At 41.6% G+C, this 27125-nt stretch overlaps 1 protein-coding gene across 1 annotated transcript; it reads left to right on the forward strand.

Annotated features, from left to right (window-relative positions):
• The first annotated feature begins 54 nt into the window (after positions 1-54).
• On the forward strand, positions 55-18205 carry PSMD10 (proteasome 26S subunit, non-ATPase 10). Its single transcript, XM_088482931.1, has 5 exons — positions 55-224; positions 6066-6164; positions 8989-9135; positions 13813-13979; positions 17502-18205. The coding sequence occupies exons 1-5, from the start codon at positions 108-110 to the stop codon at positions 17653-17655; spliced, it is 684 nt and encodes a 227-aa protein (XP_088339057.1). The 5' UTR covers positions 55-107; the 3' UTR covers positions 17656-18205.
• Positions 18206-27125: the final 8920 nt, after the last annotated feature.

Here is a 27125-nt window from a genome sequence, read left to right on the forward strand (position 1 = left end):
ATTTCCCGTGATTCAGTGCGCTATTGTCTAACCAAGGTTCCTACGTCAGAGCTTTGGGACTTGGTCATTGGTCGGCTCTGCCAGGCTGCTTCTTTCCCTGAGTCAGCATGGAGGACGTGAGGGTCTCTGATGTGGAGGTGTGTAACCTGGCTTACAGGGGGGAACTGGAGGAGATAAGGAACAGGATCCTAGCAGATAAGTCTCAGGCCACCAGGACAGACCAGGTAAGTGCAACACAGATCTATTAATGTTATAATTCTCTGTGCTACAGGCTTAGGCAGGCTCTGCATCTCCAGCTCTGTAGCTTTGGAACTACAAGTCTCATTATGCCATTATCCCAAAGGTTGACTACCTTTGCTGTATACTGAGAGCCGTATCAGTTAAAAACAAAATATAGTTAAAAACAAAATCAGCTTGAAGCTTTTCTTTTAAATAGGACATATAGCCAAAAACAGCTGATATACACAGGTGATAACTGTCACCAGGCTGAAGTTAGCTTTTGAAGTTGGTTTAAAATGTCAAATTTGTTGACCAAGGCTATTTAACCCTTGCACAACTACAGCAACCTATTATAATCAATACAGTTAATACTTGTGACTGCTTTACAGCCCTATTTAATGCCCAAAACCTTATTGGGCCAAACAATTGAAATTTGTGTTACGGGGCACATCCACTAGACAATCTACTCCTTGTCCAATCTCTAAATGATTTTTTCCCTTGAAATTAGATCTTTCAGTCTGAACGATTTGCGAACTATCTTTAATAGATCAAATGAAATTGACCTGCGTGTTCAGTCGACTGACGAGACGATCAAACGACCAATGGGAGCGTGCATCGTTGATCGTTAACGACCAAACACTGCACGATTTATAAACGATTTTTAAATGATTGAACGATAACGACGTCATTATCGTTCAATCGCCTGCTAAAATCGTGTAGTGGATGCCCCCCTTAAGAGACATTACTTCCTTTTTTCTATGTGGTATGATATAGTGATACCATTACTTCCTCTCCTCTCTGGGGTATTATATAGTAATACCATTACTTCCTCTCCTCTCTGGGGTATTATATAGTGATACCATTACTTCCTCTCCTCTATGGTGTATTATATAGTGATACCATTACTTCCTCTCCTCTATGGTGTATTATATAGTGATACCATTACTTCCTCTCCTCTATGGTGTATTATATAGTGATACCATTACTTCCTCTCCTCTATGGTGTATTATATAGTAATACCATTACTTCCTCTCCTCTATGGTGTATTATATAGTGATACCATTACTTCCTCTCTTCTATGAATTGTTATATAGTGATACCATTACTTCCTCTCCTCTATGGAGTGTTATATAGTGATGCCATTACTTCCTCTCCTCTATTGAGTGTTATATAGTGATACCATTACTTCCTTTTCTCTATGGTGTATTATATAGTGATACCATTACTTCCTCTCCTCTATGGAGTGTTATATAGTGATACCATTACTTCCTTTCCTCTATGGAGTGTTATATAGTGATACCATTACTTCCTCTCCTCTCTGGGGTATTATATAGTGATACCATTACTTCCTCTCCTCTCTGGAGTGTTATATAGTGATACCATTACTTCCTCTCCTCTCTGGGGTATTCTATAGTGATACCATTACTTCCTCTCCTCTATTGAGTGTTATATAGTGATACCATTACTTCCTCTCCTCTATGGAGTGTTATATAGTGATACCATTACTTCCTTTCCTCTATGGAGTGTTATATAGTGATACCATTACTTCCTCTCCTCTCTGGGGTATTATATAGTGATACCATTACTTCCTCTCCTCTATGGAGTGTTATATAGTGATACCATTACTTCCTCTCCTCTATGGAGTGTTATATAGTGATGCCATTACTTCCTCTCCTCTATGGTGTATTATATAGTGATGCCATTACTTCCTCTCCTCTATGGAGTGTTATATAGTGATGCCATTACTTCCTTTCCTCTATGGAGTGTTATATAGTGATGCCATTACTTCCTCTCCTCTATGGAGTGTTATATAGTGATGCCATTACTTCCTTTCCTCTATGGAGTATTATATAGTGATGCCATTACTTCCTTTCCTCTATGGAGTGTTATATAGTGATGCCATTACTTCCTTTCCTCTATGGAGTGTTATATAGTGATGCCATTACTTCCTTTCCTCTATGGAGTGTTATATAGTGATACCATTACTTCCTCTCCTCTCTGGGGTATTATATAGTGATACCATTACTTCCTCTCCTCTATGGAGTGTTATATAGTGATACCATTACTTCCTCTCCTCTCTGGGGTATTATATAGTGATACCATTACTTCCTCTCCTCTATGGAGTGTTATATAGTGATACCATTACTTCCTTTCCTCTATGGTGTATTATATAGTGATACCATTACTTCCTCTCCTCTATGGAGTGTTATATAGTGATACCATTACTTCCTCTCCTCTCTGGGGTATTATATAGTGATACCATTACTTCCTTTCCTCTATGGAGTGTTATATAGTGATACCATTACTTCCTTTCCTCTATGGAGTGTTATATAGTGATACCATTACTTCCTCTCCTCTCTGGGGTATTATATAGTGATACCATTACTTCCTCTCCTCTATGGAGTGTTATATAGTGATACCATTACTTCCTTTCCTCTATGGTGTATTATATAGTGATACCATTACTTCCTTTCCTCTATGGAGTGTTATATAGTGATACCATTACTTCCTTTCCTCTATAGGGTATTATATACTGATACCATCACTTACTCTACTTTCCTGTGTATGCCTTATCTACTTCCGTATGCTAATTATTGTAGGGCTTTTGTGAGCATCCATGCGGCACTGCTTTCCATTCACAGCTGTAACCACCATCATCAGTATCGTCACTTGCATCCGCCTCATGCTAGGAGTAAGAGATCCATCCCTTCCCTGTATGCACAACACAGAATTGCACGGATCTCTAGTTACACTCCCATGACATCCCATAAGACAGCTCTGTGCGATCGCATTGTTCTAAAACGCCCATTTCACGCAAAGCGAGATCTGGCCAAGATCTGTCCGATTAGGAATAGGAGAATATATGCAAAAATGTGTAAATTCACATGTGCGCATGTGCTGTATGCCAAAACTCGCTATTTGCATCCATGCAAAGAGATCCGTCCGACTTGGAATCAGGCCTTAAATCTTTAAAATTGGGAAAAAAAATTTGAGTTAAAAAAAAAAAAAGCTATGCAATGAATGGTCCTAACCATCAATAATGACAACTGGGGGGAGTCGCACATGGTCTACAAGTGACATCAGTACAGTAAATGTTGGCACAGTTTTACATTCTCCATAGTGCATTTTACACTATACTCCTCATCCGAACTTTGAAATATATTTTAGTTACTACCTTATATACCTTAGTGAAAGTTCACAATGCATTTGCTCACTGCGCATAGACAGCCCAGCAGTGTGAGTGTCAGGAGAAGCCATTTGTAAGAGGTAACAGGGGCTGGCCATTAAAAACGGGGGAGTGGAGGTGCAAACGCAGGCGTGCCTGAGCATCTCAACGGCATTTGAAAGGTGTGCATAATTATAAGGCAGCATCATAGTACACGTCACCTGGCTTGTTTTTACACTGAAGTGCTTGCGGCAGGGTATGGTCAACCTCAAGCGCTGCGATAGCATCTGATGTTACCCGATGTACCGATGGTTGCATACACTTCCTGAACATAACGTGCACAAGTGGGCGTCTTAAGACAGGCTGGTGGGTGTCTGCATTCACTATGTGATCGCTCTCTAAGAAATACTGGGCACGCTAATGCATTGCTGTGCGATTGCACTGCCTACACAATTTACATACACATCGTGCGAGCGGCTCTGAATCAGCTCCTGTGTTCTCAGATGCAGAGCTGCTTTCTCAGTGGACATGTTCAGATGGAGACACTTCGTCTGCCATACGCAGGTGCAACTGTCGATACTGGATGTGATGGTAGACTGTCTGGGTCCATTGATGGTGCTACTGTGCACAGGGGAGCAGAAAGTGGGCATCTCAGGGCTTGCACATTCCGATGCAGGTATCTGCACTGGGGGAAGAATGAGACTAGCACTTGCATATTGCCAGTGCAACTCCACAAACGCAAGTGCAGATGCAGCATTCACCTCTGAATTAGGCCTCCTGTGCTTATCCTCTCTCCTCCCGCTCCACTCTCTGAGGTGCAATAACCTGTAGCTAATCGAATCGTAAGCATGTCCCTACTATTACACACTATGGGGCTCCTGCTGAATTAAACAGAATTTGTGTCTAATTTGTAAGCGCAGAGCTGGTCATATAAGAAACACGCTTTCAGCCCTATGTCCCCCCTTCAGGAGCCCCTAACCTTTTATGTGGATGTCCCTTTATTTATAAGTGCACATTATTATATGCAGTGCTTAAAGTGGTTCTAGGGCAATTTTTTATTAAATTTGCAAAAATCTCAAAAAAACTTTTTACACGTTGTCATTATGGGGTATTGTGTGTACAATTTTGAGGACAAAAATGAATTTATTCCATTTTGGAATAAGGCTGTAACATAACAAAATGTGGAAAAAGTGACGCGTTGTGAATACTTTCCAGATGCACTGTAATCGCTCTTCTGTGCCACACGGCACATACTGTATTCTGCCCAACTGGATTTAGATCCAAGGACTCACTGCTCTTGTTCAGTGCCCAGATCTGTGTTTGGGCACCTTTTAAGACCATACCATATCATAGATGATAAATGCCAGTAGCCTTGCAGTTTCTGTTGTACTGGTTAGATAAAACAGTCATTCTTGAAGGGACCGGCAGTAACCAGCAGCTGCTGTGAATATGTCTCCATTTATAGTTTTTGGCTGTTTATTAGCTCCTAAATATTTGGAGAACTTTCTTGGAGGTTGTCAAGGGTTGAGTACGAAATGTTGACATTCATCATGTGAACGTGAGAACGCCCACAATGACTTAATGCTGATGTTGACCATGTCGACATTTATCATGTAAACACTGATGAAATGTCAACATTTTGTCCTGGTGGCTCAGCGGTGACGTACCTTCTCCTCGCTGCTGCAGCGGTGTCTTCCAGTACCGGCGGTCATGTGACTGTCACTTCTTGGTCAGAGCTCCAATCCTCTGGCATTCTGGTAAGTATTTCTCTGCTAATCCTAACCCTAACCCCACTCCCCGCAGCCTAACCCTAATCCCACTCCCCGCAGCCTAACCCTAATCCCACTCCCCGCAGCCTAACCCTAACCCCACTCCCCGTAGCCTAACCCTAATGTCAATATTCTGACAGTCGACCTTTCACCTGTCGATATTCTGACAGTGTTGACCAGTTGCCTATCACCATTTCAACAAAGCTGACATCACTGTCTACATTGTGGTGTTAACATTATGAATGTTGACCTTTTGACTACATCCGTTTGCTGAATCTTTGTTTATTTGTATTATTACAGCTGGAGATTAAACTGCTTTTTTCCAAGTGCAGAGTATGTTCTATGCGGAGACCTGATACTAAATAGATTGCAAGGAAAGTTTTACATAAACCCCATATTCTCCCAAACATTACATTAGATTTACAGCATTTCCTCATAACTGATATCTTCAGAACATCTTATTCATTTAGTTGCCCTTCTCTGCCCTCTCTCCATGTCCTGGATAGTCTTGTGAATTGGTGCCCAAATCTGTACATTATATTTAAGATGGGGCTAGTGCTTATTTCTCTAGTTCACAGGTACTCAGGGACCCCAAACAGTGCATGTTTTCCAGGTCACAGAATCACAAGCTCCACCCGTGGATCTTTTAAAATGTGCCGGTGAGTAATGACTACACCTGTGCACCAGCTAGATGATCTGGAAAACATGACCTGTGTGTTGGTTCCTGAGGACACAGTTAGAGAACCACTGCTCCATTTGAATTAAAACACTTTATTTCTTACTGAAATACCCTCTTTTGGTTAATGTAATGTTCTTCTTGAAGTTTATTAATTGGCTCTAAAAACTGCTGCACTTTATTAATGATAGAGATATAAATGTTTCTTTTTCTTCCCTCCCCTCTCCTGCTCCAGGATGACAGGACCCCTCTGCACTGGGCATGTTCCGCAGGACATACTGACATTGCTGAATACTTACTTCGGTTAGGAGTACCAGTCAATGATAAAGATGATGTAAGTTGGTGTTACCATTATCCTCCCCTACATAATTAGTGGATTATTTACCTCTGTATATCCAAGAGACACCAGTTCCTAACTGTACTGTAACTGCAGCACCAAAAAATTATTTAGCAAGAAACGTGGAGTTAGCCACAGGCAATGTTGCCGTGTTAAGCTCAGTACTGTTGAGTATACTGCCATCATTCTTGTATAAGCTGGTCAAATGCAGGCGTATGCACTTCAGCTTTCAAACCACAAGCATCTGCAGTATGTCATATTAAAGATTAAGGGATTGATGTATCAAGCAGTGAAGAAGTGGACCAGTGGAAAAGTCGCCCATAACAACCAATCAGCTTTGAGGTAGCATTTAATCAAGTACATTCTATAAAATAAGAGGTAAAAGTTGATTGGTTGCTATGAGCCACTTCTCAACTCTGGTCACTGCTTGATACATCAACCCCTAAATTATTATGGTAAAACATATACTGTATATGACCTAATGTACTGTAACCCTTTATAAGTCAGTGATTTTCTTAGTATAAGTAGCAGTACTTCCACACATTGCTTCATTGTTTGGACAAGAGAGTCAAAAGTGCCATTTATAATATGTATATTTTGTTTAAGCACAATAGGGTTGATGCAGAGTAGACCTTCAGACTGTTTTATGGGTGGAGTTTTGCGCGTTGTCGCTGTGCCCATGCTGCAGTGCCAAGCCTACACAGCTGTGGGCAATGCAGAGTCCTATGTAACACACTCCATTGTGGATGAAGGAGTACATCTGGTGGTACCGGGGCGTTCGCACCTAGGCTAAGTTTAGCAAGGGTGTGCTGGGAGCGTGTCAACAGAATATTTTGCTATGCAGAGTTGTGCGTACCAGTATATATGACTGTTGCCAGTACCAGTATATATGACTGTTGCCAGTACCAGTATATATGACTTGTCAGATGCACCCAGGATAAGACTATTGAAGTACGCACTGATAATAATGGCTAAGAAACCAAACGCATGGATAGGGGCAGACAGCATACGTTCACATTATGCCACGTTGTAGTGCCACCAGGTCATGTTTTTCCACTAATGACCATGTTAGCTGGGTGCAGAGGAGGAGGCCCTAAGTTGTGGGGCCCCATTGCAATGGCCTCCACTATAGTTACGCTTCTGGTGATTACCCTGTCACATGAGAAGAGCTTTAGGACCACTACAGCTACAGGATACTTGTCAGTAGTGATTCTTTATGGTCAAGGAACACATGCTTGCTTTCTTTCTCTGTCTATCTAGGCTTCTATATCTCTATCATTCACTCTGGAAAATGCTCTGGTCAGAAGACTTGGTGACCTCTTGTGGGTCATTCCACGTTACAAAGCGACATAGCAAATAATTAGCAATTCTTTTATACAATTTTTAAAGCATGTCCCGTCTTATTATTTTCTCAGTAAATAAAATTAATTTCACATAAATTCCTTTTTGCTGTTAATAGCCATGCGTATACTTGCTACAGTATGTCACTTTGTAACGTGAGTTACCATGGAATGACTCTTGTCAGGACATTGATGATTGACAGTCGGACCAAATCGTAGATGCTCTTACCTTGGTCCTCTTTAGAGACCGAATAACCCACCTGCCAACAGCCAGCATTAATGTTGGCCAAAATGGTACAGTAATGAGGAGGGGAATAAGCAAAGATGGTGGAGGACCATTACGGGCTGCATATGGTGTTAGAATGTAAACCTCTGTTAGGGTTACTGTTGGAAACCGTGCCTGATGTTGTGAGGCAAGGATTTTGTTTAGAAAATGAAGACTTACATATATTGTGTTTACCAGCGGTGGATCCATACTAAGGGCCATATTTAATTAGACGCGAAAAGCCGTTTTCCGTGAAAAAGTATCGCCGATCACTGCTTTTCGTGTTGTCGGAACTTATCTCCGTATTCAATTCCAGACTGTTTTCGCCTACACAGAAAGTCAATACAATGTAGTAGGCGAAAAAGATTTGCCTCTGAATAGCAGGAGAAAAGAAGGGGCAAATTTTTATTTTGGGGTGCAAAGGTGGGGCAACCACTGAGAACCCTTGGGACAGCCCCCAAAGGCCAACTGTGTCAAAAAAATCCCGGGAAAAAAAAACTTAAGAACACCCCAAAAAAGTACTTTCATTTTGGGGGGTGAAAAGGCACAAAGTGGGGGGGACAAGCATAAAAACTAGCGAAATAGACTTCTTGGGGGTCTGCATGGATGGGTCAGGTGTTTTTATGATTGCAGGTGCGTTTTTCGAAACTTCACTTTAGAGACTTTAAAATATGCTAGCACCCATTTTCAAGTACCCCATATTTGACAGGACTACTTATTTTCTCCAAAAAATACTGATTAATGCCATTCTTCACCACTTCTGCAAAGATGCTAATAAGAAGTTATTGAAACAACTTAAGTACCCCACAGTTTTATTAGGGCTATTCGGACACGTCTACATTGATCCCCAATGTTGGTGCATCTTTTTGGGGGGTTCAGGCTGATTTCCCCAATTGTGACAGCACTTTCCGCCTGTTCTGAATTCGCCGCTTGCCGTTTTCGCGTGGTTTGTAATTGAATACGGCGAATAGTGGGGATGTACACAATAAGTTTCCGCTGCAAAAAGTCGGGCAGGCAAAGCTTTTCCACGGATGCAAAACTAATTGACTAAGGCCTTAAGTGGCAGCTTCTCAAAGCTGTTGCTTGTCAGCGATTCTGGCTGCAGGATTTAAAAGCTCTATAATATTAAATGCAAAACGCTATTGGTTTCACTTTAAATGAAAAGCCGCCTCTTAGTAAATATGCCCCTTGGTGTTTTGTGCTTTTGCTTTTTCAGGTAGGCTGGACTCCTCTTCACATTGCTGCCTCTGCTGGGCGCACTGATATTGTGAGAGCCCTAATTGGAAAAGGAGCTCAAGTGAATGTCTCCAATCAGAATGGCTGCACCCCTTTGCACTACGCCGCCTCCAAGAACAAGTATGAGGTATCGTTAGTGACACTAAAATGACTGTTTCTTACAAGTCCATGTTTTTATGACTGACTGCCCTGTAACATGCACAGCTGTTCATTAAGGTAACTTAGATTAAGCATTCCATCACCTATTCTATAAATTTCTTTAGACTCTGTTTGAAAATAATATCCAGTAAACAAAATTAGGAACTCCTGCCTAAGCGCCTCTAACCAGTGTATGCAAACAAAGTAAAAAATATGTATTTTTTAACCACTTATCTTAGTGGATGAAATGTTTTCCATATGTCTTCTTTTTTATAAATAGTGATAAAATAGTCCAGCTGTGCAATACATGTAAAGACCTAAATAAACAATCTAGTGCAGATTGTACTGAAGTTGTCACAAGTAAAATAAAACCTGCAGCTTAATATCCCGATTTTATGCTCCTATATTAGAATAAAAGGAGATACTAGCAACTGAAGATAAAAGCTGACAGTGTTTTAATGAAAAAAGTTATTAAATAAAAAGATATAAGGGAAAAGATGCCTTGTGTGCAGATAACATAACAAATCCAACATTGGTGAAGGTGGCTTCCTACTAGAATATGGAGAAAGAGGCCTATGGTGTCTGAAGAGATGACAAAATTCCCCAGGAAAATTCAGTCCGACCAGTTTTCCCTTCATAAGATTGGTCAAACACCCCCATCACATGACCAGCCTCTGGTCACGTGATTCAGCTAATGACATGCTGCAGCTGGTCACATGGTCCGAGCACCGCCACTGATACACAAATAAGGACGAGTAGGACCATGTGACTGGTTGGGTCATGTCATTAGCCGAATCACGTGACCGGAGGCTGGTCATTTGATGGAGGTGTTTGAACAATTGGATTCCGCCCTACCCCCCTTTGTCTGTTTCTGTAGTTAAAGATGTGCTTTCCACATAACATAGCAACCTGTTCATATGTATTATTTCGCTTAATAACACACAGACCTTGCTATATAGTATTATTATTGTTTATATTGTACCAAAGTATGTTACAGTGCTATAGTAGAGTGGCAATGTAGAGCACTGTACATAAGTTATAGGCTCAGAATAAGCAAAGGCATTGTACAGACATTTCAAGAACCATAAAGCCACAAACTGAGCATAATACATGAGACATAATGGTCAAGTCAATACAGAACTTGAAAGAGGAATAATACATGGACACATAGTTGAGCAAGGTGGGAGTAGCAGGAGGAGAGTCAGTGAGGGCCCTGCTCCTGAGAACTTGCAATCTAATTGAAAGAGCATAAGGATGATACAGTGGAGAGGGACACAGAGTGAGACTGGGGCAGAGGTAGTATGGGCAGCAAGAGTAGGATTAGGTGGGAAACTAGTAGGCTCTGGGAACAGGGGGGTATTTAAAGAACATTTAAATCATTGGAGACTGATTGAGCAGACAGAAGGTGTGCTTTCCCGAGTCCCGGACATGGAAGAGAATTGTATAAGTGAGAAGGCAGCACAGGAGTTATCCTGAAGACAGGAGTCAGATAAGGTAAGCAATGGAGAGTTGGGGCACCAGTCATTGCAGTGCGGAGTGGGCTGGAGACAGGGCCGCCATCAGGGGGAGACTGCTGGAACTCCAGCCCCTGGCACGGACAGAGAGGGGGCCCGCCTCTGCAGCTGCGGACGAGGGTATAGAAATGTCCTCAACAATATGCCCTCTGCCATTGAGGAGGCGAAACAAACGACAATACGGAGTGACAAATACATTGGAACACAAGGAAACTTCACGTTTAACAAAGATCAGAGATAAGGCAATATTATGTGTGCAGGATTGGCTAGCAAGCACACTGGGAAACTGCGGCTGACAGTGGTGATGCAGTGCTAGGGTATATGTGTGAGAGGTAGGTGGCTTGGTATGGTGTATATATGTATGAGAGGGAGGTTGATGGGGCAGGGCTGGGGAATTTGTGTGAGAGGGAGATGGCAGGGCTGGGTATATGTGTGTGAGGTAGGTGGCTTGGCAGGGTCTATATATGTATGAGAGGGAGGTTGATGAGGCAGGGCTGGGGAAAGTGTGTGAGAGGGAGATGGCAGGGCTGGGTATATGTGTGTGTGAGTGAGGTGGAGCTGCCATGAGGGTATGTACAGTATGGATCATACTGAGGTGGGGCTAGGGTATCTATATGTATGAGAGGGAGCTGGCTGGGGCAGAAGCATATATGTATGAGAGGAGGTGGCTGGGATATATGTGTGTGAGGGAGGTGGCTGGGGCAGGACAGGGCTTGGGTATATGTGTGTGAGAGGGAGGTGGTTGGGGTATATGTGTGTGAGTGAGGTGGAGCTGCCATGAGGGTATTTATGTATCATACAGAGGTGGATGAGGCAGGGCTAGAGTATCATAGCATTTATATGATAGATTGACAGGTTAGAATACCCACCCCCACAGCCTAACCTTTGACTATTTTTTTTTAAATAGGTTTCTGCACCAATTGATGCCCCAACCCACTGTAGCTCCACCCACATTATCCACAGCTTCTGCTGATTAAAATGATATGCAGCATGCCTATATTCTGTGAGCAAACTGCGGGTGTATCTGCATGTGAAACGCTACGTTACAGTGTCAACGGCCGTAACACTGTAACGTAGCGTTTCGTATGCAGATGCAGTCGCACACAGAACATAGGCATGCCGCATATGATTTTAATCCACAGAAGCTGCTTATGCTAAATATTCACTGTGTGAGCAAGACGCATTTGAATGTGAAAAGACGCTCTGCGCTGCCGAATCACACGGAGCTCCCGCGTTATGTGTAGCATACGGAGGATAGATGTATGTGGACACATCTGTACTTGTCATCTCCGTTTCATGTAGACTGAATACACAAAATTGGTTTAAAAAAAATAAAGTAAATGCAGCATTTTTTTTGTAAATGCAGTATGAAATTAAAATATAAGGATTCCTTCCCAGCTTTATCAATTCTGTATGGAGAACACATACTTTTTTGCTGCAGTTCTCAAAGTTGTTGTTTTTTTTTGTCACAAAGACATGTAAACCAGACCTACAGTAATATACAGTGCCTTGCAAAGTATTCACCTCCTTTTTCATGTTTTGTTGCCTCACAACCTGGAATTAAAATGGATTGTTTGAAGGTGTGCATCATTCACAGAACATGCCTACAACTGTGAAGTGTTTTTTTTTTTTTTTTTTAATATTGTGAATCAAACAACATTTAGGACAACATAACTTCAGCGTGCATAACTATTCACCCCCCTAAAGTCAGTACTTTGTCGAGCCACCTTTTGCGGCAATTACAGCTGCAAGTCGCTTTGAATAAGTCTCTATGAGCTTGCCACATCTTGCCCCTGGGATTTTTGCCCATTTCTCAAGGCAAAACTGCTCCAGCTCCTTCATGTTGGATGGTTTCCGCTTGCGAACAGCAATCTTCAAGTATGACCACAGACTGAGATCTGGGCTTTGACTAGGCCATTCCAACATATTTAAATGTTTCCCCTTAAACCACTCGAGTGTTGCTTTAGCAGTATGCTTCGGGTTATTGTCCTGCTGGAAGGTGAACCTCCGTCTCAGTCTCAAATCACAGGCAGACTCAAACAGGTTTTGCTCAAGAATATCCCTGTATTTAGCACCATCCACCTTTCCCTCGACTCGATTCAGTTTCCCAGACCCTGCTGCTGAAAAACATCCCCACAGCATGATACTGCCACCACCATGTTTCACTGTGGTATGGTGTTCTTGGGGTGACGGGATGTGTTGGGTTTGCGCCAGACATAGAGTTTTCCTTGGTGGCTGAAAAGTTCAATTTTAGCCTCTTCTGACCAGAGCACCTTCCTCCATACATTTGGGGAGTCGCCCACATGCCTTTTGGCAAACTCAAATCGTGTCTTCTTATTTTAATCACTAAGTAATGGCTTTTTTCTGGCCACTCTTCCATAAAGCCCAGCTCTATGGAGTGTATCGCTTATTGTGGTCACATGCACAGATACACCAGTCTCTGCTGTGGAACTCTGCAGCTCCTTCAGGGTTACCTTTGGTGTCTGTGCTGCCTCTCTGATTAATGCCCTCCTTGCCCTGTCTGTGAGTTTTGGTGGGCGGCCCTCTCTTGGCAGGTTTGTTGTAGTACCATGTTCTTTCCATTTGATGATGATGGATTTGATGGTGCTCTGGGGGATCATCAAAGATTTGGATATTTTTTTATAACCCAACCCAGAATTGTACTTCTCCACAACTTTTTGTCTCTGACTTGTTTGGAGAGCTCCTTCATTGTGTGTTGCCTATTGCTTAGTGGTGTTGCAGCCTCTGGCGCCTTTCAGAAAAGGTGTGTTTATACTGACAGATCATGTGACACTTTGATTTCACACAGGTGGACTTGATTTCACTATTTGTGACTTCTGAAGGTAATTGGTTGCACCAGAACTTTGAGGGGCTTCATAGCAAAGGGGGTGATTACATATGCACATGCCAATTTTCTGAAATTTTATTTCTAAAATTCACTTCACCAAATTAGACTATTTTGTGCAAATCCATCACATAAAATCAGATAAAAAAATAAATAAATTACAGGTTGTAATGTAACAAAAAAGGTAAAAAGCCAAGGGGGGGGTGAATACTTTTTCAAGGCACTGTATACAGTATATCTAAATTTGATGCTCTGTATATTTTTACATGATCTTACGAGATATGATCTCCCTGTCTCTACTTTGCAGATTGCTCTTCTGCTACTGGAAAATGGTGCCTCGCCTGATGCCAAGGACAACCTGGAGTCCACTCCACTGCATCGCGCCGCTTCCAAAGGCAACCTAAAGATCATAGAAATCCTTCTAAAACACAAAGCGTCAACTAACATACAAGACACTGAAGGGAATACACCCCTGTAAGTATTAGGGAGATAATTAGATAAGATATTATACACATCATCTGGTTTTCAATTTAAACAACCCCTGTGCAAAATCTATCCCTTCCCATTACAAGTTCTGCGGTGGGAAACCCTCCATTGGGCCCCCTATCATTGGCTTTAGTTAGCAGGATCACACAAAGCCATGGTGATCTGCCTATCTCCTTAGGGTTGTTCAGATCTTTCCATAGCAGCATCATAGATGATCAACAGAGGCCCTGGCTTTGTATGAATGCTTTATAGAGCTAATGTCAGCCATCCTAAAGATGGGTCAGTAAAGTAGTTTATAGGTAAGTAAAGTTATTGTGAAGGGATGTTGTTAATATTGTTTTGGGGCCACGAATTGGGCAGCCACGGTCTAGTCAGGCATAGCTTGGGGCTACGGGTTTTGGGCCTTATCCAGAGATGTACACTAACCCGATGGTTAGCGTACATCTCCGTTTGTTGGAGGGTCTGCGCATGTACAGGATGTGTACTGAGCATTTGTAGCCCTTCATCTGCGCATCCGCTCAGTGTCTCCCAGCCGCATTCTGACTGAAAGGCTACAGTGTTTGGGGGGCGGTGCAGGGGCATTCCTGGCCAGTGTTTCCGGAAATGGGCGTGTGTCTGCGTCATTGGATGCCGGTTTCCTGGCCTCATTAGTGGCCAGGAACCTGCTACGTTGAGGAAGTCTAAATAATATAATTACACTATTAAATCCTAAAATCTAACATACATTTTTGAATCACATTTGTTTCCATATATAATGATTTATATTCATTGTTAAAGTACATTTTATATGTTAATTAATATGATAAATTAACTTGGTTGTTAAACTCAACAATTTGGGGGTTGGCATATAAATTCTGTGACATGTGGAAGTCATAACACCCCAACACAATTTGTTACCACCAGAAAATATGTGAACAGTCCCTTTTATTGAGTATTAGTAATGTGCAATGTTTTCGGATATGTTTACATTATAATGTAATACACGATTCTTATCCCCCATCATGGTTCATGGAGGGATAATTCCTTCGAGGCCCTATTCACTATGCCAGCATGAAGCAGGGCCACAGCAGAGCCTAATGTCAGACCCACTCCCCGCTGCTTTTGTTTCTCCAACTTAATAATGTCAAATCCAAGGGCTAACAGTTTTGATTACCAGGCACGCAATGACAGTACATATTGCATGGCTGTGCAGTTTTGATTACCAGGCACGCCACCACAGTACATATTGCAGAGCTGTGCGGTTTTGATTACCAGGCACGCCACCACAGTACATATTGCAGAGCTGTGCGGTTTTGATTACCAGGCACGCCACCACAGTACATATTGCATGGCTGTGCAGTTTTGATTACCAGGCACGCCACCACAGTACATATTGCATGGCTGTGCGGTTTTGATTACTAGGCACGCCACCACAGTACATATTGCATGGCTGTGCGGTTTTGATTACTAGGCACGCCACCACAGTACATATTGCATGGCTGTGCGGTTTTGATTACCAGGCACGCCACCACAGTACATATTGCAGGACTGTGCAGTTTTGATTACCAGGCACGCCACCACAGTACATAGTGCAGGGCTATGCTGTTCTTTTGATTTTTAGAAACCTGATTAGTATGGGCTACACAACACAAAGCATAAATTTATGGATGTTTAGTTACAGTTATGGGCCCATAAAGTGTGTTTAATAACGGGTGCAAAAGGTACTAGTATTATTTAATTCTTAGCAACCAATCATGTTTTCTTAATGGCTCTAGACTAGTGATGGGCAACCTGATACACTTTGGGATGCCACATTGGTTGGCCTACTATACATTCAAAAGGGCCTCACATTACTCACCTAGCTGTAGTAACATGTCGACAGGCCTTTCATACAAGTTTTACAAGATTTAACAATCAACAATCACAACAACATCAGGAAGGAGCTGGGGGCTGCAAGTGAAGGCTTGGAGGGCCGCCTGTTGTCCTTCACTGCACTAGACTGATCAAATTTCTGGTTGCCACTGGTTACAGCTATTTAGTGATATTTGCAGCATGGTATTATAAATGTTTTAATGATAAGTTCAATATAAACAAAAAGATAAATGGTGACTAATATAAGAGCAGTTGACGCTAAATAATGATCTGTATACAGCAGTTGTTAAGTTTCCTATTATCTGATACAGCGCCAGAAAGTTTTAATGCTGATCATCCATCTCGTCCCTCCCCAATGAGCAAAGCAATCATTTACCGTCTCAGCTGGCTAAGTGCAATAGCACTGATTCTGGTAATCTGGCAGTGATTATTAATTAAATTCATTCATTAAAGTTACCTTATCTCTTCAAATGTACTGTACAGATAAGGTGGGAAGACTATACTATGCCCTGCACTAATGTTTAGCCTTAAGATGCATATCCACTAATAGACATAGAAACGAGTGCACGATTATGACATTGTAATCGTGCTGTCATTTCACAATCTGTGATGTGCCTACACTGAACGCTCAGTCGTTCAGTGTAGACACATCAATCATCCCTGAACATGGGCAACCTGACATCGTCGTCAGGTTGACCAGCATGTTCGGGCGATGATAGATGTCAAAAACGACCAGCGGCGCGCGTAACGCTGGTCGTTTTCGACATTTACATGGCCGATTTGCGAACGATTAACAAGCGTTTGAACGATAACTGTCGTTCTCATTCAATCAGCCTTATTAATCGCTAAGTGGATACGCACCTTAAAGTTTATTGTTCAATCTCTTTTTAATCGTTCGCAAATCGGCCATGTAAATGTTGAAAACGTCTATCGATGCGCGAGCCCGCTGGTCGTTTTTGACATCTATCATCGCCCGAACATGCTGGTCAACCTGACGACGACGTCAGGTTGCCCATGTTCGGGGATGATTGTTGTGTCTACACTGAACGTTCAGTGTAGGCACATCACAGACTGTGAAGCAACAGCATGATTACAATGTCGTAATCGTGCACTAGTTTCTATGTCTGTAAGTCAGGGATGGGGAACCTCTGGCCCGGGGGCCATATAAATCCCGCGGAATCATTTGGTCTGGCCCTCGGATCTTTTTTTCTTCTAACCTCATCTGGCTAGCAGGGTGCCTAGAATGGCACCCTGTAGCCAGAATCTGTGCAGCGGTGCTGCCTGAAGTGTCCTTAGGACACTTCAGATGGTCACACCGCTGCTCTTACAGCTCCCAGGAGCATCCTCAGGATGCTATAGGCATTGCTGTAATCACCGGTGATTGTGGCCCCGTCCCGTGTGATGGGCGTGGCCTGTACCAGGCCCAAGAATAATGTTATATATATCGAAATGGCCCACGGCAGAAAAAAGGTTCCCCATCCCTGCTGTAAGTGGATACGCACCTTCAGACTTTAACTATGATTGCACTTTTTTTTTGTGTTACTGTAGTATACAGCATCATCCTCCATACATTGGGATAGTGGGGAAATCTTTTAAATGTGGTTCATTGTAAATAGAGCTGCAGACTATAATCCTATGTGTGTGTGCTCTCTCTTTCAGCCATCTTTCTTGTGATGAAGAGCGAATAGAAGAGGCTAAGTACTTGGTTGAACATGGAGCAAGTATTTATATAGAAAACAAAGATGAGAAAACCCCCTTACAAGTAGCCAGAGGAGGTCTGGGCATAGTGCTAAGGAGAATAGTGGAGGGATAGTTTGTTTTTTCATTGAAATAGGAAAACGCCATACTGTATATACCTTGAAATTATTTGTCACATAGGGCTTTTGAAAATGTTCCAACCTGATCGAAGACCTGTATTGAAGTTTTGAACTACATGTTATGGTATTTTTTGTGACTAACTGTGGGGAATTTTCAAGAGATTAACCATGAGACAGTAGCTATGGCGTTTTGTGTACTTTGTGTGTGTTATGTCCTTTGGACATTCAATCTCAGCTGTATTTAGTTCTTGCTGAACACAGTACACTTGGCATGTGAAATAGGGATCATACGTCACAAGAAAGCACATCGGGTAGTGGTCATTATCCGTTCAGTGTTCCATATACTCGCTGTGTGGACTGCTCCGTAAGGATCATTATTCCCTATGATATTTATGCTGCATTCAGTAAGTGAAACACTGTATATACCCAGCCTCAAGCAATTTATACATGCAGAAATCTTGGGCCAACATCTGTTGTAATATTGTTACCCTCGTAGTGTAAGAGCAATTGATCTGTGTATTAATTAAATTTTCAGCCAACAATCCATTCAATGATTTGCATTATTTTGTACTAATTAAAGCAGTGCCTGGTTGAAATATCGCTAGTTAGTTGCGCTTTCGCGTAAACTGAGATCTGTATTTGGTAGAATTCAGTAGATGCTAAAGTTGGCACTAGTCTTTATTTGTTTGTTTCTTGTAACGTACATGTTACATGCAATTGCCATAAATGTGCAGATAACGTAGCAAAAATTTGTAATTATGCTGGTTTTAACAGAGCCTGAAAGGAAACGCCGACCCTATGTTACTACAATGCAAATTAAAACCAAATGCATTGGAAACCTATAAAAAAAATCACACTTGGGTTAAAATTTCCATAGACATTTCTCATGTTAAAACAATGGCATAGTCAATAAAATTGCATATTTTCTATGTTTAATGGCATTTTATCATTTTCAAATAGATATTTCAGAAAAAAGAGTGATTTGTTTCTTCAATTTGCACAAAATGCAGATTAAAAAAAACACTGAATCTGCACTTTTGTCAGAAAATAAAATCAGTAAGAACGGTCTGTCTATTTTAATTTATTTTTATTTGTTATATTGTTACGTATCAGTCGTTCAGTGCAGGCACTGTCCATCATTCCTGAAAATGCCAATTTGTCGTTATCGGCAGATTGTGCTGCATGTTCAAGTGATGGACAATGTCGGAAACGACTAGCGGGAGTGCGCATCGCTGGTCGTTTCTGACATAATAGTGCACGATTACGATGTCAGTAATATCGCCCAGTGTGTACGCACCTTTAGACTATGAAGCCTTAGATTAAAGTGTTAAGGACGAGTCCCACTCTTCCTCAGCGTTGCAGGAGTTCTTTTAAAGGAATAACCACATAGGGCTAAATGTAATAACCTCCGAACTTCCAACACTGCGGGGATTTATGCAAGTCTCCCGGTATTTTTAAGGTGACAATCCTTTTAAAGGCTAAACCAAGATGGTTTAGTCTTTAAAAAAATTGTCACCTTAAAAATACGGGGAGACTCGCATAAATACCTGTAGGTCACAGAAATATGAGGTGATGTCTGATAGCTGTAATTTACATCTAGCTGGGATACCTGGCATGGCCCCTCCCCCCCCCCCACTGGTACATATCAGCCTGTGCCTAGAGATCAGTGCAGTTTTAGGCACTGGAAGACATCCTGAGCGAACTTGCTTAAAACAACATTTCAAACCAGAGACTCCACGGCCTACTTGGTGGACACCATGTATACCTCCATTGCCCTAACAAACTTCAAACATAGCCAAAAACCTAATCCTGGTCACACTACACCACCATGCCAAATTTGGAGGAGCGCTCTTGACCTCAGACTGGGGCAACGGTTCATCTTTCAGCAGGACAATGACCCTAAGCACACAGCCAAGATATCAAAGGAGTGGCTTCAGGACAACTCTATGAATGTCCTTGAGTGACCCAGCCAGAGCCCAGACTTGAATCCGATTGAACATCTCTGTAGAGATCTGAAAATGGCTGTGCACCGACGCTTCCTATCCAACCTGATGGAGCTTGAGAGGTGCTGCAAAGAGGAATGGGCGAAACTGCCCAAAGATAGGTATGCCAAGCTTGTGGCATCATATTCAAAAAGACTTGAGGCTGTAATTGCTGCCAAAGGTGCATCAACAAAGTATTGAGCAAAGGCTGTGAATACTTATGTACATGAGATTTCTTCGTTTTTTTTTTTTATTAAATTTGCAGAAATCTCATAAAAACTTTTACACGTTGTCATTATGGGGTATTGTGTGAAAAATTTTGAGGACAAAAATGAATTTATTCCATTTTGGAATAAGGCCGTAACATAACAAAATGTGGAAAAAGTGAAGTGCTGTGAATACTTTCCGGATGCACTGTAGTACATATAGATATGTCTTTATAATATAGACTATTTCCTAATAAATACTGAAATGATGATATCACAACTGAGCAGGGCCGGATTATAGGCGGGGCGTTAGGGGCGTTCGTCCTGGGGCCCCCACACTGTTCCCAGACATGCCACTGCTACAAACATGGAGAACAGCATTTAGCTGTCTCCGCTCTGGTCCTCTTCGGTGGCTTAGCTGTCCGCAGCCGCCGAGGAGCTTCACTAGTCAGAGCCACTGAAAATCTCTTTATGCTGAAGCCTCGGCAGCTCGGCTCTGACTGTCAAAGTCTCGCGAGATGATGATGTCAAGTCTCGCGAGAGTTTGACTGTCAGAAGCCGAGGCTGCAGCATAAGGAAGATTCTCAGTGGCTCTTTCGTCCTCAGCCTTCCCAGCTCGGCTCTGACTGTCAAAGTCTCGCGAGATGATGATGTCAAGTCTCGCGAGAGTTTGACTGTCAGAAGCCGAGGCTGCAGCATAAGGAAGATTCTCAGTGGCTCTTTCGTCCTCAGCCTTCCCCTCGCGATGTCGCTCAGACTCAGCAGTGCAGTTATACAGAGCTGACATGCAGGTAGCCCGCATACATACATTATACAATATATCACACTCAGTATATATAGCTATATAATACATAATGGTTAGCGTTACTGCCTCACAGCACTGAGGTCATGGGTTCAATTCCCACCATGGCACTACCTGTGCGGAGTTTGTATATTCTCCCTGTGCTTGCGTGGGTTTCCTCCGGGTGCTCCGGTTTGCTGGAATGTCAGGTTCATATGTATATCTATATATACTGTGTGTTTATATGTACACATACAGTATATATAGGTGAGTTTGTATGTGTGTGTATATATATATATATATATATATATATATATATATATATACACACACACACACAATTTGGGGTTTGGACTGTATATATATTTAGCTGTTTCATAGGGGCCCCCACAAGCTTGTTGCCCAGGGGCCCCCACAGACCTTAATCCGGCCCTGCAACTGAGGTATCAGTGTATACATATATTACAATCATTTATTAACCTTTGTATTGTATCCACATATCAGAATATAATCTCTTAGTAATAATTTGGTAAAAATATGTAAATACACTCCCTCAGTTGAATTAGGGTTGCAGCAGTCTTGTAAGATCTGAGTAATACTTCTGGAATTGGATGCCTGATAAAAAATAATGAAAACAGTACCTTCTGGTGTAATAATCTTGGAAATACACAAATACACTATGCTCCTGTGGACATATATCTTATGCCAGGGGAAAAAAAATTCCCCAAATAATGCAATAATACTACTTTTAATCCAGAAAAATGCACAACAAAATACAAGATGATATAATGATAAAAAATATTTTTATATCTTCATATTACGATGTGACTGAAACAATCTCATATATTTCCATTCAGCAATTTACTTTTAAATGTACTATAATTTTCTGGTATTTGGTTTATATTTTCACTTAAAACCTCTCAGAAGTTCCAAAGAGAATATTTAGAACATTCTTTCGCTATATTGTATACAATTTATCCTTTCTAGAAATGTAATGAGGTATCATCTACAGCACAGGTTCTCAAACTCTGTCCTCAGGACCCCAAATAGTGCATGTTTTCCAGGTCTCCTCACAGAGTCAGAAGTGAGATATAAGCTCCACCTGTGGATCTTTTAAAATGTGTCAATGAGTAATAAATACACCTGTGCACCGGCTGGGTGACCTGCAAAACGGGACCTGTGTGGGGTCCTGAGGACCGAGTTTGAGAACCACTGATCTATAGAAATCTTATCAGAGAAATTTATTTCTAATTTTATTTTCATAATTATTATACATTACTATACAGACTATATCACAGACTTTACTTCACAATTTTATTGGATAATTAGTAACAGTTATTTTTTAAATTCTACAATCATTACATGATATAAAAGCAAACCCCCAAAAATTATTTACCTTCTCTTCTTAGCAAACGAGTTTTTTTCATCTATACGAAGGCAAAAATGCCTTCAATTCTGATAAGATCCTAACAGGTTTACATTTGTGTTTGTGAACAGTGTCAGCATCTTTTTTATAAATCAGCAGTCCTTTTACCTTTAGTGGTCCTGAACACAACATCAAGGTCACTGGTAGGTAGGTCATCTGACCCACAATCTTTATTTGAAGTTGGAATATAAAAATGAATCATCAACAACACTTTGAGTTATTCATTCTTATTTAATTCACAATGGGCCTGATTTATTACCTATGGCAACTGCGATTATGCATGCAATCGGCCGATTGTTGTGTACTGTGAACCGACCATTGCGATCGGGACTGCGATCATGCCGAAACACAGCGCAGAGTGATTGACTCGAAGTTCCATTTATGGGAGGTGACGAGGGGGATCGGCAAAACGCAGGCCTCCCAGGGTGTATGAACGTCGTTGCATGGGTGTGCATAAATTATCCACTGCGATGCCGTACGCAGCTTTAATACTCCTAGCGTCTAACAAGGTTAGCAATTCCTGAGTAAGGTCAGAGCTTGTGCAAGTGTGCGTGAGACTGTGATGGTACTCGATTGTACTTATGATTTTGCAGTCTTGCTAAACATTACGGATGTGTGTAAGGTAAAGTGGGCTTTCTTATGTTGTGCTGCGACGTCATAGCGATCACAATGGATTAGCATACTATTGCAGTTGAACTGCATGCGTAATCGCTATTGCAATCGCAGTTGCGATCTGTAATGAATCAGACCCAATGTCGCAATCATCTGTACAATCTTTAGTGGCATATACAGATTAAAAATAATGTATAAGGGTTACTTTATATATATATATATATATATATATATATATACACACGTGTAGAAAACAGCGGCACTCACAGGACTTGGTAAATAAGACTCAGGTACACAAGAGGTGTATGGGATTCGACGTTTCAGTCGGTGAGGACTTTTATTAACAATACAGCAGTGATACAAAGTACATACCTTTATAGGACTGTGTAACAGTGGTAAAGTGCTGTCCGCGCCCATCCTGATGGTCGCCGGGTGAATGACGTCATCAGCGTGCGGCCGGAGTGTCACGATGCACGTGACATCGGGCGTGTGACGCTGAGGAAGATGACGCACACCCACCGGCTTCCACTACAGGGCAGGAGGCGGAGTATATGTAAATGGTCACCAAGGAGACAGTGTATAACATCGGCATGATGAACAAGTGAAGTCCAGCAATGTAATAAGTGCATCAAGGTATACAGGATGCCAACAGGTGTAAAGGTCCCCATACATCAGCAGTTGATTGCAGCAATCGTGCAATTTGCAATCGATTGTGTATAAAAATCTTTCCTTTTTTCAATCGATTGCAGAATTGCCACAATCGATTGAAAAAGGGAAAGATTTTAATAAACAATCGATTGATTGCAGCAATCGTGCAATTTGCAATCTCTGATGTATGGGGGCCTTAAGGAATAAATCTACATAAAAATAGGTGAACATATAACATGAGTGCTAAACAAAACATAACTTATGCGACATATAACATATAAACTGCAATGATCATTGTATGGTACATAATACAAAAAGAATTAAGCAGCACTGTTTCAGATGATACAATAAAAAACAGGACTAAACACACCAATGATCCCACAACAAAGGCTGGATCTGCTCAATAAAGCATAGGGGTAAAGGAGGAATCTTTGCTGTACAATGTAGAGGTAGCACAGCACTGAGAGGGTGCGTCTGGAAAACCTTGCACATATAAATAAATAAGTGCAAATATGGGATTAAATAATGAGACAATACTGCAGCAATATATAGGAAATAGCCTGTGATGAACAGAGGACCACACCACGTAAAGTGTGGAAATTACCTAAATGACCAAAAGAGGTGGGGAGAGGCAAAAGTTGGAAAAGTTGAAGACTGTGTATGATTTACAAAACCTGGTATTCCAAGGGAGTCGCCCACCCTAGTACTGACCAGGCCAGACACTGATTCGCTTCTAAGATCGGACGGGATCGGGCTTATCCAGTGTGAGTATGTTAGTAAACCTAGAAAGAATAACCAACAGCCTCTCCAACAATCATAACCTCTAAAATGGGTCATAGATCACACACATAGGGTGGAACCTTGGTCCAAAGACAAAATAGGCATAGAACCAATCAACCGCAGTGGTTAAAGCAAGAAATACTCATATCCAAAATCAAAATCAGGCACGACATCAGAAAAAAATTAATAATGAAGTGACTAGACATATACTGGGTATAATAAGAAAATGATGTTAAAAACATGAAGATATATAAGCAACCAATTGAGAACACCAGGAAAAATAGGCATGATTCACAGAAAGCAGGCAAAAGATAATGTCTCATTGAGCCCCAAAGGTGCAACCGTATTCATGTTGTGTATCCACCATGCTTCTAACTGCAATAAGCGTTTATCTCTATCACCGCCTCTCTTAGTAGTCGGCACGTGATCGATAACCTTGTGTCTCAAAGTGGCTAATGAATGTTTAAATTCTTTAAAATGTCTTGCCACGGGCTGATCGTTTTCTTTTCCTTCAAATGCTTGTCTAATGGCCGTGCGATGCTGTGCCATCCTGATCCTGAGGTTATGATTGCTGGAGAGGCTGTTGGTTATTCTTTCTAGGTTTACTAACATACTCACACTGGATAAGCCCGATCCCGTCCGATCTTGGAAGCGAATCAGTGTCTGACCTGGTCAGTACTAGGGTGGGCGACTCCCTTGGAATACCAGGTTATGTAAATCATACACAGTCTTGAACTTTTTCCAACTTTTGCCTCTCCCCACCTCTTTTGGTCATTTAGGTCATTTCCACTCTTTACGTGGTGTGGTCCTCTGTTCATCACAGGCTATTTCCTATATATTGCTGCAGTATTGTCTCATTACTTAATCCCATATTTGCACTTATTTATTTATATGTGCAAGGTTTTCCAGACGCACCCTCTCAGTGCTGTGCTACCTCTACATTGTACAGCAACGATTCCTCCTTTACCCCTATGCTTTATTGAGCAGATCCAGCCTTTGTTGTGGGATCATTGGTGTGTTTAGTCCTGTTTTTTATTGTATCATCTGAAACAGTGCTGCTTAATTATTTTTGTATTATGTACCATACAATGATCATTGCAGTTTATATGTTATATGTCGCATAAGTTATGTTTTGTTTAGCACTCATGTTATATGTTCACCTATTTTTATGTAGATTTATTCCTTACACCTGTTGGCATCCTGTATACCTTGATGCACTTATTACATTGCTGGACTTCACTTGTTCATCATGCCGATGTTATACACTGTCTCCTTGGTGACCATTTACATATACTCCGCCTCCTGCCCTGTAGTGGAAGCCGGTGGGTGTGCTTCATCTTCCTCAGCATCACACGCCCGATGTCAGGTGCATTGTGACACTCCGGCCGCACGCTGATGACGTCATTTACCCGGCGATCATCAGGATGGGCGCGGACAGCACTTTACCACTGTTACACAGTCCTATAAAGGTATGTACTTTGTATCACTGCTGTATTCTTGATAAAAGTCCTCACCGACTGAAACGTCGAATCCCATACACCTCTTGTGTACCTGAGTCTTATTTACCAAGTCCTGTGAGTGCCGCTGTTTTCTACACGTTCATAGATCAGGTTTTCCTACCTCAGATGGCACCTGGGCAAGTATTGTTTGGTACTGTGGAGTGCCGGCTCCAGTGACTTTATATATATATATATATATATATATATATATATATATATATATATATATATATAAACACACACACAGAATTAAAGTTAGGAAAAAAAAATATTTGTAATTACAGGAAGGAGATACAGTATACTTTGTGTATTACAAAAAAAACCATTTATGGCTTGTTCACTGTTGTATTTTTTATTTATTTATGGGAGACAATTGGTTTATAAAGAAAACTGATGTTTAAAATGTAATCTACACCAAGACACACATTACAAAAAGGCTGAGAATCCGCAAACACAAAAGTTTTTTTTTAAATTAAAGTGGTGTTTGGAAGTTGCGCAAGGTAAGACCCTTATGTGAAACCCATCTTCAGATTGTCTCTCCATACATTCAGGTGAGTCATTCCTTGAGAAAGGAGAGTAGGCATACACCTTGATGCTCAGGGCAGATCTAGGTTTATGGATGCAAAACAAAAGCATTTGCACACGGCTGAACACTGCATCATTGGGCCATATAGCAATACCACTATAGCATTCTCAGAAGTAGTGAGGCCTCTTGCGTGGTAAAACTGGGTGTTCAGTGTGGATGTGCTCTATCCATGCATGGTTAGAAGAGGTCCTCAGAGGGTAACCTGGCATTGCCCTCTATAGTTTCAGGCAATGTAGCGGCTGTACTCTCGCAGTGTCAGTAGCTCACTGGTTTAATACTATACATTTAGGGGTAAATTTACTAAGAATCGAGTCTGGGAGAGTTTGCTATTTTTAAACTCTATTAGCTACGACGAAACTTGGGTCATTTGAGGCTCCTGAAACTCAAATTTACCAAGAAGTGAGTTTAGCTGAGAGTGAGATGTCTGATGGTGAAACAGAATGAGATTCTTCCCCAAGTAGCAGGTTTTGCAGGAGATTACTCACCAGAGATTGCAGTGTCTTCTCTCTGCAAAACTCTCCCGAGCAAGCAGCCTGCACATATCAGTGAGAATATGTGAAGGCTGCTTCTGTTCTAACCTTTCAAAAAACGGGTTAAAAGTTTTTAAAAAAATGACTTAGCTATACCAGCCAGTCTGTCCACTTATCCCATGTAGAATCCTTAATGAATGGCCCTGCAAAAAAGATTGCATACTCACCTATATCCTGGCGCTGGTCTCCACAGGATCCCCGGGACACATTTAGGGAGTTATTACCCATTGTATGGTTGCTGTAATACGATGGGCTTAATTTCTCCAGCTGAAACAATCCTTCTTCCTATACATTTAATAGTGCACTTTCTAAACTTTCTTTTCCAGGAAAATTAATTTCTTGGTGCCCTTTGAGCAATGTAATAAAACCTATCATAGACACAAAAGGGGCACCTGTAATAAAGACAGCCCAGATGT

This window comes from Taudactylus pleione, unplaced genomic scaffold (assembly GCF_031769625.1).
Source record: "Taudactylus pleione unplaced genomic scaffold, aTauple2 ptg000296l, whole genome shotgun sequence".
In the NCBI taxonomy this organism is placed as follows: Eukaryota; Metazoa; Chordata; class Amphibia; order Anura; family Myobatrachidae; genus Taudactylus; species Taudactylus pleione.

Bases quoted from the DNA above. Each gene is read 5' to 3' on its own strand.
- PSMD10 (XM_088482931.1), top strand. From the start codon at position 108: ATGGAGGACGTGAGGGTCTCTGATGTGGAGGTGTGTAACCTGGCTTAC. The intron at 6,165-8,988 runs GTAAGTTGGTGT...TTGCTTTTTCAG, and splicing joins CAGTCAATGATAAAGATGAT to GTAGGCTGGACTCCTCTTCA. The intron at 9,136-13,812 runs GTATCGTTAGTG...TCTACTTTGCAG, and splicing joins CCTCCAAGAACAAGTATGAG to ATTGCTCTTCTGCTACTGGA.